Source organism: Callorhinus ursinus, unplaced genomic scaffold (genome assembly GCF_003265705.2).
Source record: "Callorhinus ursinus isolate GAN/ISIS: 27379988/994484 unplaced genomic scaffold, GSC_fseal_2.0 scaffold2, whole genome shotgun sequence".
In the NCBI taxonomy this organism is placed as follows: Eukaryota; Metazoa; Chordata; class Mammalia; order Carnivora; family Otariidae; genus Callorhinus; species Callorhinus ursinus.
Genome location: NW_027397064.1, coordinates 31,540,076 through 31,554,923, shown reverse-complemented (window position 1 = coordinate 31,554,923; position 14,848 = coordinate 31,540,076). Strand labels below are relative to the sequence as shown.

Sequence of the window (14,848 nt, the reverse complement as noted above, 5' to 3'; positions counted from 1 at the left end):
TTTTTTTTTTAGATTTTCTTTTTAAGTAATCTCTATACCCAGTGTGGGGCTCAAACTTAAAAATCCCAAGATCAAAAGTCGCATGCTCCACCAACTGAGCTAGCCAGGTGCCCCTATTCTGGCAACAAATCCTCTCAGTTCAGTTCTACTTTGAAAATATATATCCAGAATCTAACCACTTATCTTATCCACCACTGCTTAACAGCCACAGTGGCACCCCCCCATTAACCCTCTCATTTCGTTTTACTCCATTAGCCACACTGGTTGCCTTGTTATTCTTTGATTCTGCCAACTCTCCTCTCCTAAAATAACTTTAGCATTTGCTCTTTTATCTGGAATATTTTTTTTCAAGATAGGTGCATCATTCACTCCTTTGCCTCTTCCAGGTGTTGCCTGCCTGACTGTCCTGTCTGAAGTACCTGTATGCACTGCCTTTCTCAGTGTTTTTCTTCCTGCTTTATTTTTATTCTTAGCACTGATTACTGTGTAAAATATTGTATGGTTATATCATTTTTCCCCTCCACTCCTAAAAAAAAAAAGATACATAAGGACAGGGATTTTATTGTCTGTTTTATGCCCTGCTGTATCCAGTTGTCTAAGAAATGGCCTGGCATTTAGTAGGTGCTAAATATATTTTTGGTGAACGAATTTCTAATGATAGGTACCTATTATTGAGTTCTTTTTTTTTTTTAAGATTCATTTTATTTATTTATTTATTTATTTGAGAGAGAGAGAGAGAGAGAGAGAGAGCACGAGCTGGGGGGAGGCAGAGGGAGAGGGAGAAGCAGGCTCCCCGCCGAGCGGGGAGCCCAATGCAGGGCTTGATCCCAGGACCCCAAGATCATGACCTGAGCCAAAGGCAGACACTCAACAAGCCAAGCCACCCAGGCACCCCTGAGTCTGCATTCTGATGTGCCTCGCATGATATGTTATCTCGTTAAATCCAGTAAAATAGGCATCAGTGAGTTTTACAGATGAGTAAATGGGGTTTACAGAAGTCAATGACTTCCTCTCAGTGTCACAGCAGGTTGAATAAAAACCCAGGTCTCTTAACTCCAGAGCACAAATTCTTTTTTTTTTAAGATTTCATTTATTTTTTTGAAGATTTTATTTATTTATTTGACAGAGAGAGGCACAGCGAGAGAGGGAACACAAGCAGGGGGAGTGGGAGAGGGAGAAGCAGGCTTACTGCTGAGCAGGGAGCCCGATGCAGGACTCGATCCCAGGACCCTGGGATTGTGACCTGAGCCGAAGGCAGATGCTTAATGACTGAGCCACTCAGGCACCCCTTTATTTATGTATTTATGTATTTATTTATTTATATTTATTTATTTATTTTTATTTATTATTAAGAGAGCACAAGCAGGGGAAGCAGCAGGCAGAGGCAGAGGGAGAGGGAGAGGGGGAGGGAGAAGCAGACTTCCCACTGAGCAAGGAGCCCGATGTAGGGCTTGATCCCAGGACCCTGAGATCAGGATCTGAGCTGAAGGCAGACGCTTAACCGACTGAGCCACCCAGAGCACACGTTCTTAATCATTTATAATGCAATTGACAATTTCCAAAAAACATTGGGTTTGGAGATCAGATGATCTGTTTCAATCCTAATTTCCATACATGGCTACATGATCTCTTAAAGTTAGTGGTCTTGGACTACGTAGATTTTTGAATTACCTTTGCACTTACAAAAATTTGTAATAAATAAACATTGGATAGTCAACCAGCATGATGGGAAAAAACTGAGATTCAAAAGGTGGGGAAGTGAGGTCTGATATAGTGTGTTAATTGTTGTGTCCTTATACTTAACCCCAACCCCATTCAGTTGAAGAAGCCCCAGTAGCAGCAGAGGAAGAAGAAGAAGAAGAAGAAGAAGAAGAAGGAGTACTAGTGGTAGAAGAACAGGAGACATCTGTGAAGAGGAAGAAGAAGAAGGACAAAAAGAAACACATTAAGGAAGAACCGCTTTCTGAGGAAGAACCATGCACCAGCACAGCAATTCCTGTATGTTTGGTTTTAATACTTTGTTGGCATGGGCCGGGTCTCTATTTTATTGTACTCTCTATATTTGAAATGAGCAGGCAGTCAAGATGGTTTCATAGAAGGAACAGTAAAATAAAAATCATATTGTTATAAAACAGGCCATTTCCCAAACCTAGAATCTTATTACAAAATGGGTTTACATTGAGGAACAGAGAATATAACTTGCTACAGATTTTCATAGAGGTGATTTTTATATTTTTAGGTTTTAATCTTTAACCCAAATTTGTTTTTGAGGGAAATAGATCTACTTTGCTTCTTATAAGATAAAGCTATTATTCCTCACCCATACATTTACAGCTCTTTCAAAAGCATTCTTGTTATTTTCAGAGTCCAGAGAAAAAGAAGAAAAAGAAAAAAAAGAGAGCTAATGAGGACTAATTGAAGGGAACCATCTTTGAATCATCGGGATACATCACACTTAAGATTCAGTCAGCAGTGTATCTGAGATGTTGTCTAACTGAGGGAAGGTTGGATGAAACAATGTTACTAATCATCTAAACCTTTCAAACGTATGTGTCTTGACACCAATTCTGTTAACTTGATTATGTCATCATTTCTTAGAGTCTTTGTTACACAAATAAAAATATTTTCTTTGTATTTTAAGGTAGTTCTGTGATCTCTATATTTTAGGTAGATAATTATCCTTTCTATATTTTATTTAGCATTTGATGATTATTGCTTTGATAATTATAGCCGAAAAGTGAGAGTTGTGAATTATTAATTTGAAACTTAGCCTTTTGGAAGGCTGTGATTAGGTGGACCAATTTAAGAGCCTCACTCTAATGTTTCTTTTTCCTTTTTGGACTGTCTCTTTTTTTCTCCTTTTCTACTATTTTTCTGCCTTTGTATTTATTTAAATAAAGCTGTGTTTTGTGTTCAAAATTTTAAAATTAGGTGAGCAAAACTTTTCTGTATCCCTTCAGAAGTAAAAAAAATTGTATCCTTAACTTCATTTTACTTCCTAGTTCTGAATGGAGCAACAAAATAATCATTAACATTAACATAGCTGTAGATTTTTTTCTAAGGTGATATTTTTAATAGGATAACAAAATGATTTTATAGTAAAGAATGGGGGAATAACAGGAAAATAAGATGACCAAAAATAAAATGTCCATGGGCATAAACCAGGACATAGAACACCAAAGAGAAATCCTTGTTTCTAAAATACAGTATTTCCAGTATGTGAACAACAGCCTGATTGACAACCATATAGTCCCGGCGGCCACAAATTTCACAGGGCTGCTCCGTCTTGCATCTCTGTGTGTGCCATGGGCATGGTGCTAAAGCCCAGTCAGTAAAAGCATTCAACAGGTGGAGGAGCTAAAATGGTTATAGCTTTGGGACGCCTGGGTGACTCCAGTCGATGACACGTTTGATTTCAACTCAGGCCATGATCTTGGTGTCCTGGGATCCAAACCCTGTGTCCAGCTCCCCACTTAGAGGGGAGTCTGCTTCTCCCTCTCCCTCTGCCCCTCCCCACTCTGCATGCTCGCTCTCTCAAATGAATAAATAAAATCTTTAAAAAATTAAAATGATTATAGCTTTGAGTTCCCTCTGCTTTTCTTGTAGGCAAGTCCACAGCCCTTCTTAATTTCAGTTCCTCACTTGGACTGGAGATGATCCTCAACTTTACCTCTCCACTAACAGTGGTTTGTAAAAAAAAAAAAAAAAAAGTACAAATTTTCAGAGGTGTAAGTACATTTCAAATGTAGATAATTGAAGTAAATGCTACAGTGAAGTACATGTAGCCGTACCTAGACACAATTATGTAATAAAGCTAGGTATTTAGAATGTTACCATTTTACATCATTAGTACCTCAGACACATTTTTGATTTGGGACATAACAGATTTTTAACAGCTTTTGCTAAAAGTTGCCCATAGACCTGCTAAGGACTATATAGTCAAAAGCTTTCTATCTGAAACAAGATAGACTTTGAGAATGCTAATTAATAAACATTTTGTCATTTTAAATGGTCTACAGGCCTGGGAAAAATCTAGTTAAATCACAGAGCTATCAATTTAATTAACATATACTGTATTATTAGTTTCAGGGGTAGAATGCATCAGTTGCATACAACACCCAGTTCTCATTACTTCAAGTGCCCATCCTTAATGCCCATCACCCAGTTATCCATTTCCCCCACCCCACCTCCCCAAGCTATCAGTTCTCCTAAGTGCTAAACTTTTAACTGTTTAAAACACTAACCAGAAGGTAGGTTATGGTTCTTTGTGCTAAAATGAAGTACTTGTTCTATTGAAGAGCCTTAGCATCTTAGTCTGCAATGGGAAGTGCAGGTGAATTTTATATGGCTCATTTTGATTAGCAAACTTGAAATATTTCCATGAGTGGGCCATATAAAATATTTAAGACATACTGATGATCTGGCTGGCTCAGTTGGTATAGCATGGGACTCTTGAGGGGTTGTGAGGTCAAGCCCCATATTGGGTGTAGACATTACTTAAAAAAATTTTTTAAAAACTTACTGATTCTCAACGAAAAAGCAATGATTCTCCACTGTATTCTACATCCCTTCAGAAATGTAAATTTATACTTTTTCGTTTATTTTTTTTTAAGTTTTTTTTTTGGACAGAGAGAGGGAACACAAGCAGGGCGAGTGGGCGAGGGAGAAGCAGGCTTCCCGCTGAGCAGGGAGCCCGATGCGGGGCTCAGTCCCTGGACCCTGGGATCATGACCTGAGCCGAAGGCAGACGCTTAACGACTGAGCCACCCAGGCGCCTTATATTTTGTGGTTTAAACTTCTGTATCAGGGCACCTGGGTAGCTCAGTTAAGCATCTGACTTCTTTTGTTTTTTTGTTTTTTTTTTTAAAAGATTTTATTTATTTATTCATGAGAGACAGAGAGAGGCAGAGGGAGAAGCAGGCTCCCAAGGAGCAGGGAGCCTGATGCGGGACTTGATCCCAGGACCCTGGGATCATGACCTGAGCCGAAGGCAGACGCTTAACCATCTGAGCCACCCAGGCGCCCTTCTTTTGTTTTTTTGAAGATTTTTTTTAGGGGCACCTGGATGGCGTGGTCAGTTAAGCGTGGGACTGTTGGCTTCAGCTCAGGTGGTGATCTCCGTGTCCTGCGATCGAGCCCTCCGTGGGGCTGGATCTCAGGGTCTTGAGTTCAAGCTCTGTGTTGGGCTCTAAACTGGGGCATCGGACCTACTTTAAAAAATAAATTCATAAATAAGTAAATGAGAATAAACTATTTCTATATCTCTACTACTTTCTGGGTCCTCAGTGTGTTTACCGTGCATGGGCTTAGATGAGCTGTACTCCTCCAGAACTCCAAGCTCAGATCACTTTTCTGCGGTTCTCTATGAAGAGTTCTCTTTAATGCTTTGTTGCTTTTCTAAGGCCATCTTTTTTTTCTTTTTTAAGGTTTTAAAATATATTTTAGAGAGCAGGTGTGCAGGGGGAGGGCCAGAGGAAGAGAGAATCCTGAAGCAGATTCCCTACTGAGGGTAGAGCCTGACCCCTGGACCCTGAGATGATGACCTGAGCTGAAACCAAGAGTCAGCCGCCCAACCAACTAAGCCACCCAGGTACCTCCTAGAGCATCTTTTAAAACTTGTTTCAGGCCCATCCTCTATCCCAGCTGTACCACTTAGAATAATGGCATTAGGCTAAGTAACCAAAACCTTTAACATGAATAATAATCACCTGGGAATCCTGATAAACTGCAGATGAGTCAGTAGGTCTGGGATGGAGCCCAAGATGATTTTTTTTTTTAAGGTTTTATTTATTTGAGAGACAGACAGTGGGGGAGAGCATTAGCAGGGAGGAGAGGGAGAAACAGGTTGTGAAACTGAGTCCCATGTGGGGGGCTCTGCACTCAGGGGGCAGTCTGAGTCTCTGTCCCTCTTCTCTCCCCCTCCTCCCTCTCCGTCTGCCCCTCTTCCCGCTCACACTCTAAAAGAAAATCTTAAAAAAAGAAATACAGCCTCCACATATTTGTGGTATTTCCAGATTTTTCTTGTGGTTAACTTCTAGTTTCATAGTGTTGTGGGGTCACAAAAGATGCATGGTGGGCCACCTCAGTGGCCGCAGTTAAGCGTCCGACTCTTAGTTTAGGCTCAGGTCATGGTCTTGGGGTTGTGAGATCAAGCCTTGTGTCTGGGTCTGTGCTCAGCATGGAGTCTGTTTAGGTTTCTGTCTCCGTCTTCCTCTGCCCCTCCTGCCTCTCTGCGTGTGCACATGCGTACTTTCCCTCTCTCTCAAACAAATCTTTAAAAAAAGAAAAAAAGGGCGCCCTGGTGGCTCAGTTGGTTGAACGTCTGCCTTCGGCTCAGGTCATGACCACAGGGTCCTGGGATCAAGCCCTGTATTGGGCTCCTGCTCACTGGGGATTCAGCTTCTCCCTCTCACTCTCCCTCTGCGCTCTCTCTCTCTCAAAAAAAAAAAAAAGATGTATAGTATGGACTTCAGTCTTCTTGAATTTGTTGAGACTTCTTTTGTGATTTTTCTTCATGACTAAAAGAACATTAAATCTAAGGACCTAAATGATAAGCCCACATTTTGGGGCCTTGAGCTCAGTTTCCTATTATGTCCTGTGGCCATTATCTATAACCTTCATTGCTTTCAAAAGTCAACATTTGTTGACTCTTTTTCAAGTACAATTTTATACATTTTTTAATTTATTTTTTTCAAATGTATTTATTTGGAGGGGCAGAGGAAGAGGGAGAGAGAGTCCCAAACAGACTCTTGCTGAGAGCAGAGCCTGACAAAGGGGCTTATAATCCTGAGATCACAACCTGAGCCGAAAAGTCAGAGGTTTAACCAACTGCACCACCCAGGCGCCCCTATATTTTTTATTAACTTTTTATTTTGCCTTTGGCTCAGGTTATGGTTCCAGGGTCCTGGGATCGAGCCCCGTGTCGGGCTCCCTGCTCAGCGGAGAGCCTGCTTCTCCCTCTCCCTCTGCCTGCTGCTCTGCCTACTTGTGTTCTTTTATCTCTCTGTCAAATAAAAACCTTTTAAAAAAAGTTTAAAAAATAAATTTTTTATTTTTAATTTTTTTCCGTATTTTTTATTTTATTATGTTAATCACCAAACATTACATCATTAGATTTTGATGTAGTGTTCCATGATTCATTGTTTGCGTATAGCACCCAGTGCTCCACGTGGTACGTGCCCTCCTTAATACCCATCACCAGGCTAACCCATTCCCCCCACCCCCCTCCCCTCTAGAAGCCTCAGTTTGTTTCTCAGAGTCCATAGTCTCTCATGGTTCAGGCCCCCTGCTCAGCGGGGAGCCTGTTTCTCCCTCTGCTTGCTGCTCCCCCTGCTTGTACTTTCTCTCTCTCTGACAGATAAGATCTTCAAAAAAAAAATAAAAGGTACATTTCTGATTTGGCAGATCTAGGATATAGGCCTCAAGATTATGCACTTTGACAAGTTTGACAAGGTGATAATGCTTACACGTTGGCCACTGTTCTAGGAGGATTCCTTGATACTGCAAACTAGTGCCTACTTTGATGGCCAGGACATCAGGCCTGTGCCTCTTATTAAAATGAGCATCACTGCAATACCACTGTCAGGCAGCGGCTGTGCTGTTTCACTAGTTAATTTTTGGGAGACATTGGGGCTGGGCACTTAATGTGTTCAGTGCTTTTCCTACATAAATGAGGCAAACTTTGGAAAGGTACAAGAAATACCATTATCAACCTTGTTTCCTGTAATAAGAGTCTGCTTTTGAAGGAATGGAATTGCTGATTCTGCAGGTGTTCTATACACATTTAATATAAAAAGTGAAAAATCTTAGTCATTGTTTTATTAAGTTTGTGAGACTAAAACCCCAGATTTAAGGCAGCACACACAGGAGAAAGCACACAAAAGCATCTTTGAAAGAAACATCAATGAGAAATGTATGGACTAGCCCCAGATGTGCAAGTGGCTGAGCATTTCTCAATCTTAATTTGGTTGACTATAACCTTAAAGAATGTGCAAAATCAGTTTTCATACTAGCATCATTTTATCATGTCCAAGTGTCTACTAATTTAGTATTTTCTTTGGCGTACTTTATTTTTCTTTACTTTATTGTTATGTTAATCACCATACATTACATCATTAGTTCTTGATCTTTGGCGTACTTTTAAATTTTGTTTTTCGTAGGTTGGTTTTTGTTGCCATTTTATTACAAAGCTGTAATGAATGTCTTATACATTTGTCTTTATGTACTTATGTTTCCTTAGGATAAATTTCTAGATGTAGAATTACTGTATCAAAGGGATACAAGTGTAAAATACCAGTTTGTGAGGCTAACTGGCTCAGTCAGTAGAGCACGTGGCTCTTGATCTCAGGGTCATGAATTCAAATCCCATGTTGGGCATGGAACCTACTTAAAACAAAACAGGGGCACCTGGGAGGCTCAGTCAGTTAAGCGTCTGCCTTCGGCTCAGCTCATGATCCCAGGGTCCTGGGATCGAGCCCCACATCAGGCTCCCTGCTCAGCAGGAAGCCTGCTTCTCTCTCTCCCATTCCGCTGCTTGTGTTCCCTCTCTTGCTATGTTTCTCTCTCTCTGTCAAATAAATAAATAAAATATTTAAAAAATTTTTTTTTAAATGTAAAATAAATGAACCTATAGTCAAAAACTATCATGATGTATGTTTTATCTGAAGCTATGACACTGGCTATTTTGTTGTTTATTGGTTGGGTTTCTCTCTCTGTAGAGATCATGATGGGGTATGTATTTTTTTGGTTAGTTTTGTGGTTTCACCAATGTAATCACCAAGCCTTTTCCAGTAAAGAACAAAGTGGGAAGTGGGAAGTATAAACAAATTATTTGAGATTGATCATTTCCCCACACTTGCCCTTACTTAATCCCCAATTACTAGCCTTTAAACTTCAGGCTGAGAAATCAGTCCATGATGTTGAAGGTCTCATCCCCATTTTGTAGAACTAGAATCACAGAAGAGTTACGGTGACAGAATTATAACTCCAGCCTCTACCTGTTTAACATACATGAGAAACATGTTTGTGAAATGCTAGATTGAGGACCAAAGAGTTGTAAATATAAGTTAATGCAAATGATCTAATTTCATCTTAAATGATCTATAATAATTTAGAAGAGCGCAAATAGATACTAAGATTTTGCTCTTCATTTTCTACTTGTTCTAGATGTGCTTTTCTCTTTCTCACAGTCTTCCGTGGGGCCTTCCTCCCTCTCTGAACAATTCTTCCCAAATCACAAATATTTTCCCAGCCTGTGAAATGTAGGACTGGCTGGCCAGAGCATTACGGCAATTGTGTTCTTCTGAAGGAAATCCTTTTTTTAACTGCCAGGAATTTGAGGCTCCAAACTTGGGGCGGCGGGGGGGGGGGGGGGGGATTTTTTGGCATAATGCCAGGCAATTGCCTTCTTTCCCTTTAGCCATCTGAAGGCGACTGGTTGGAGCCCAAGGGTAAAACCACAGTCTCCCTGGGCTGGAAGGGACAGACTTTCAGGGATCCTGGGAGATTGAGACCAGTCATTTCTCCCCCATACAGACAGGACCTCTTTCAAACCACAGCGTGGCCGAACATTAATGCCTTACAAGGAGAAATCATAAGATTCCATTCATCCCAACAGCGTTAAAGCCAATATCATAAAACATTGTCTTTCATCTAAAAGAGTCTGGCCGGGGCTCCTGGGTGGCTCAGATGGTTAAGCGTCTGCCTTCGGCTCAGGTCGTGATCTCCAGGTCCTGGGATCTAGCCCCACATCGGGTCTCCGGCTCGGCAAGGGGTCTACTTCTCCCTCTCCCTCTGCCTCTCCCCCTGCTTGTGTCCTCTCTCTCTCTCTAATGAATAAATAAAATCTTAAAAAATAAAAGAGTCTGGCAAACTTTTTCCTGCAAAGGGCCTGTACATATTTTAGGCTTCACAGACCATGCGCTTTCTATTGCAACTACTTAACTCTGCCACTGTGGTACAAAAATAGCCATAGACAATACCTAAGCAAAGGAGTGTGGGTTCCAACTAAACTTTAGAGACACTTACTTACCTGAAGCTCATGTAACATTGTGAGTCAACTACAATTAAAAAAAACAAAATGTGGCCACTGAAATTTGAATTTTATTTCATTTTCACATGATACATAAAATAATTCTTTTTTCCCCCAGGCACTTACCAAAAAAAAAAAAGCATGTTTAGCTCATTGTCTGTATAAAAAGAAGCAGCTGCCTATAGTTTAGTTTTCAGACTGCTTTGGCGAGTCCTCTTGAGGGCAGAAAGTGCTGGTTGGGCTAGGCAGTCCCCATTCGGGCTTCCATTATGGGAGCCATCCCCCTTTTTCCTGTTTTATATATCAAACGCCCAGGATGGGGGGGGGTTTTTTTTTTTTTTTTTGGGGGGCTTTTTTAGTTTTTGTTTTTTTTTAATTGACGTACAGTGGACATAGAATATTATACTTGTTTCAGGTGTAAAACTGTGATCTGACATTTATATACCTTATGAAATGATCACCACAGTAAGTCTAGTTACCATCTGTCCCCACACAAAGTTATTACAATATTACTGACTATATTTCCTATGTTGTACTTTACATCTCTGTGACTCAATTATTGTATACCTGGAAGTTTGTACCTTCTCAGGTTTTGTTTTATTTGTGGAAATGTTTCCATAACAAAAAGTCACTCATCTAACCAGAAGCGTCTTTTTGCAACTTCAGTCCATTTTCTTTTGGTCTTCCCTCAGTGAAGATAGAGAGTAGTTTATCTAGCTCACTTTGAGGGCCTTTCAAGAAATAATCAAAAATTCAATCTTTTTTATTTTGTTTTTTAGAGAGGAGGACAGAGGGAGAGGGAGAGAGAGAATCTTAAGCAGTCTCCACGTCCAGTGCAGAATCTGACGCAGGGCTCCACGTCACGGCCCTGAGATCACGACCTGAGCCGAAATCAAGAGGCAGGCACTTAACCAACTGACCCAACCAGGCGCCCCAATCAACAATTCAATCTTAAATAAGCCTTGTCTTATCATCTACCTCATAAGTCTGTCATAGTTTGCCAATTCTTTAGTTTATATTTGCGATTTTTCTCTCCAAGTTCTCAAAGTCCTATGAAATTCCACAAACTGAAATAATACATCTCAGGGAGGAGCACCTTGCTGTGTATCCCTGCATCTTTTGTCTATTCAGGGCGTCCAGCAGCACTGTGGCTAGAGGGAGAGCCCAAATTGTGCTAGAAGAAAGAAAGAAGTGGCAAGGCCAAGGGGACCGCTTGAAGTCTGGTCTGAAGACTAAGAGAGTCCCTATGTGGGTAAAAAAGTCCTGAAGTCAGAACCCAGGAAAATCTTGAATAGACAAGAAATGAAGTGGGAAGTGGGTGAGAGCAATTTAGGATAGGAGCCTTGAATAACACAGGGGTGCCTCAAGATCAAATCCTGTGGCTCCTTTTTTAAAAAAAATAAACTTCCTCCACCATAGGGCTCAAATTTGTGACCCAGAGATCAAGAGTTGCATGCTCGACTGACTGAACCAGCCAGATGCCCCTCCTATGCCTGGGTCATCACAGAAAAACAATTATATGCTAAAGCACCTGGCTGGCTCAGGTGATGGAGCATGCCATTCTTTTTTTCTTTTCTTTTTTTTTAAGATTTTATTTATTTAGGGGCGCCTGGGTGGCTCAGTTGTTAAGCGTCTGCCTTCGGCTCAGGTCATGATCCCAGGGTCCTGGGATCGAGCCCCGCATCGGGCTCCCTGCTCCTTGGGAAGCCTGCTTCTCCCTCTCCCACTGCCCCTGCTCATGTTCCCTCTCTTGCTGTGTCTCTCTCTGTCAAATAAATAAATAACAACTAGATGTTATTTATTTATTTGACAGAGAGAGAAAGAGTGCCCGAGCAAGCAGGGGAGGAGCAGAGGGAGAGGCGGAGGGAGAGAACCTCAGCAGACTCTGTGCTGAGTGCAGAGCCCCATGCTAGGCTCGATCTCACAATCCTGAGACCATGACCTGAGCGGAAACCAAGAATCGAACACTTAACTGACTGAGCCACGCAGGTGCCCTGGAGCATGCAATTCTTGATCTTGGGGTTGTAGGTTCGAGCCCCACGTTGGAGGTAGAGATTACGTAAAAATTAAATCAATCAATCTTTTAAAAAATTGTATACTAAAGAATGCAAATCACCCATAATCCTGCCACTCAGAGATAATAACTGTTAAAAATTTGGTGTGTGTCCTCCCAGAATTTTTTCTATGACCATATATAAGTTTTATATTTTCAGTTGTGTCATTTGGATGTCTCATGGGCAACTCACATTCGCTATATGCCAAAAACGTTTATCTCTAAACCTGCTTTACTGATACCTACTGCCCATTTCAAAACCCTGGAGCTCCTGGCCCTGGTTTCCCTTCACCACCATCCCATGGATCATTAACTCCCTGGTCAGCTCTTCTCTGCCAGAAGTCAGATTAGTCATGCTCTGACCCATTCTTTCTAAAACATAAATCTGATTATTTTTATTCTTTTTTTTTAAAGATTGTATTTATTTATTTGACAGAGAGAGACACAGCGAGAGAGGGAACACAAGCAGGGGGAGTGGGAGAGGGAGAAGCAGGCTTCCCGCTGAGCAGGGAGCCCGATGTGGGGCTCGATCCCAGGACCCCGGGATCATGATCTGAGCCAAAGGCAGACGCTTAACAACTGAGTCACCCAGGCACCCTTGATTTTTTTTTTTATTCTTAAGCAAATATAAAACATTTTTATTTCAAAAGAGAGTCTTGGGGCACCTGGGTGGCTTGGTCGGTTGGACATCTGACCCTTGATTTCAGCTTGGGTCATGATCTCAGGGTCGTGAGATCAAGCCCCGCATCCGGCTCTGTGCTGGGTATGGAGTCTGCTTGGGATTCTCTCTCTCTCCCTCTGCCCCTCCTCCCCTCACTCCCTCTCTTCCCTTCTCTCTTCCTCCCTGCCCCCCAAAAAGAGAGTCTTTACATTTGCACAACTAAAAACCAGGCTCCCCAGTATAGAGTGGGCAGTGTCTCTGCCAGCTAATACTCTGCTACCTGCTAGACATCTGAAAGTTATCATTGTCAGGGAAACCAATAAAAGCTGGTGCAAAGCCATCCTTGGTCCCAAGAAGTCAGGCTTCTGTACCTGAAAGTTGAATTCCAGGGACAGAAGGTACCTTTGGAGCCTAGCTCTAAAATGAATTGGCTATGGGGGCACCTGGCTGGATGAGTCGGTAGACCGTGCGACTCTTGATCTTAGGGTTGTAAGTTCAAGTCCCATGTAGAGTGGAGAGATTACTTAAAAATAAAATCTTTAAAGTGAGTTGGTTATGGAGGTGGAGGTGTCTGATGCTGAGTAAACCGGGTAATTTAGAATCTAAGGACTATCTGGCAGTGGGTAATTGATCTCCATTAACACTGGTGCCTTCTCCTTAGGGTCTGAGAATCTCTGGAGAGAAGAGGTGCCCTAGATAACAGGTATGCTCTCGCACTCTGCTATACTAATAACAGGTTACATTCATTGAGCACTCACTGTGTATCAGGCACTGTGCTAAGAGCTCTGTTTTCATGATCTCTCTTACTCCTCACCCCAGCTCTCTGAGTGAGACATGTGTATCAGAAGAGGAAAAGAAGGCTTAGACGCCAAGTAATCGGTCTGAGGCCACAGTAGCTAAGTACAAGAGCTGAGATACGATCCAGGATAAGTGACTTCAGAGTCCTAACTTTTAGGGCATTTGGCCGCTCCTGCATACTCAAGCCTCCACAGTGAGGACTAGGGTCAGAGAGAAGAGGAGGTTACCCAGGAGGAGTAACCCCTGAGGTCTTGTGGAAGCAAGGGCCTGGAAGAGAGTGAAATTCCTCAGGCCAAACTGTTACCCTAAGGCTTCTGCATTGGAACCAAGGCCTGAAACAGAGAGGGGCACCCGTGGTAGAGTGAACCCATGCTGTCGAAGAGACTCAAGGTGGGCAGTTAGCTATCCTGGAGAAGGAGGCCAAGGCCTGCCAGTTATCCAGTCTCCTGTGTCCACTGCTGTCACTTTACCTGCTCCTCATCTCCTAATTGAACAATCCATATGCAGAGTTAACTGAAACCTTCAGGATTCCAAAAAACACTCGTCACTTCAGCAATATATCACCCTTGCAAGCTACCAAATGCCTGAAGATCATATGTACTTTCATTTAGCAACTCTTTCTTGAGTACTACCTTAGTTTCAGGCACTGTGTCAGATGCTAGGGAGATGGCAGTGAACAAGAAAAAGAGTCTCTGGGCACCTGGCTGGCGCAGTTGGTAAAGCATGCGGTTCTTAATGTCGGGGTTGTGAGTTTAAGCCCCATGTTGGGCATAGAGCCTACTAAAAAATAAATAAAAATTTTAAAAGATCTAAAAACAGAAAAACAGTGTCTGTATTCATGGAGCATGGGGAGAAGGTAGATGATAAGGTGTGAGGAATGATGTGATGAGACAGTACAGTACTCTAGGAAAACACAAGCAGAGATTTTCCAACTTGGAGGTTCGGGAATGTCTCCTTGAGGAAGTAAATTTTAAGCTGAGACCTGAAGAAATAGGTGTTGGCCAAGTGAAAGCTGAGCCACGTAGGCAGAGGAAAGGTAGCCTAGTGGAAAGGATGTGGAGAAGCTGCCAGAGAAGAGGTCGGCAGTTGGAAGGAGATGTGGAGTCTAGGGAGGGGCTTTGGTTGGGTTTGTTTGTTTGTTTTTTATTATGTTAATCACCATACATTACATCATTAGTTTTTGATGTAGTGTTCCATGATTCATTGTTTGCGTATAATACCCAGTGCTCCATGCAGTACGTGCCCTCTTTAATACCCATCACCAGGCTAACCCATCCCCCCACCCCCCTCCCCTCTAGAACCCTCA

At 42.0% G+C, this 14,848-nt stretch overlaps 1 protein-coding gene across 4 annotated transcripts in view; it reads left to right on the top strand.

The window, feature by feature from the left end:
* Window positions 1-2,634, top strand: part of NOP58 (NOP58 ribonucleoprotein) — a 32,258-nt gene extending 29,624 nt beyond the window's left edge. For 3 of the 4 annotated variants that reach the window (XM_025893177.2, XM_073879958.1, XM_073879964.1), the window contains 2 exons: window positions 1,820-1,998; window positions 2,365-2,634. In XM_025893177.2, coding sequence (XP_025748962.1) covers window positions 1,820-1,998; window positions 2,365-2,415 — 230 coding nt within the window. In that variant the 3' untranslated portion in view covers window positions 2,416-2,634. The remainder of the gene's footprint in view (window positions 1-1,819; window positions 1,999-2,364) is intronic. The other variant, XM_073879952.1, reaches the window with a different exon arrangement.
* Window positions 2,635-14,848: the final 12,214 nt, after the last annotated feature.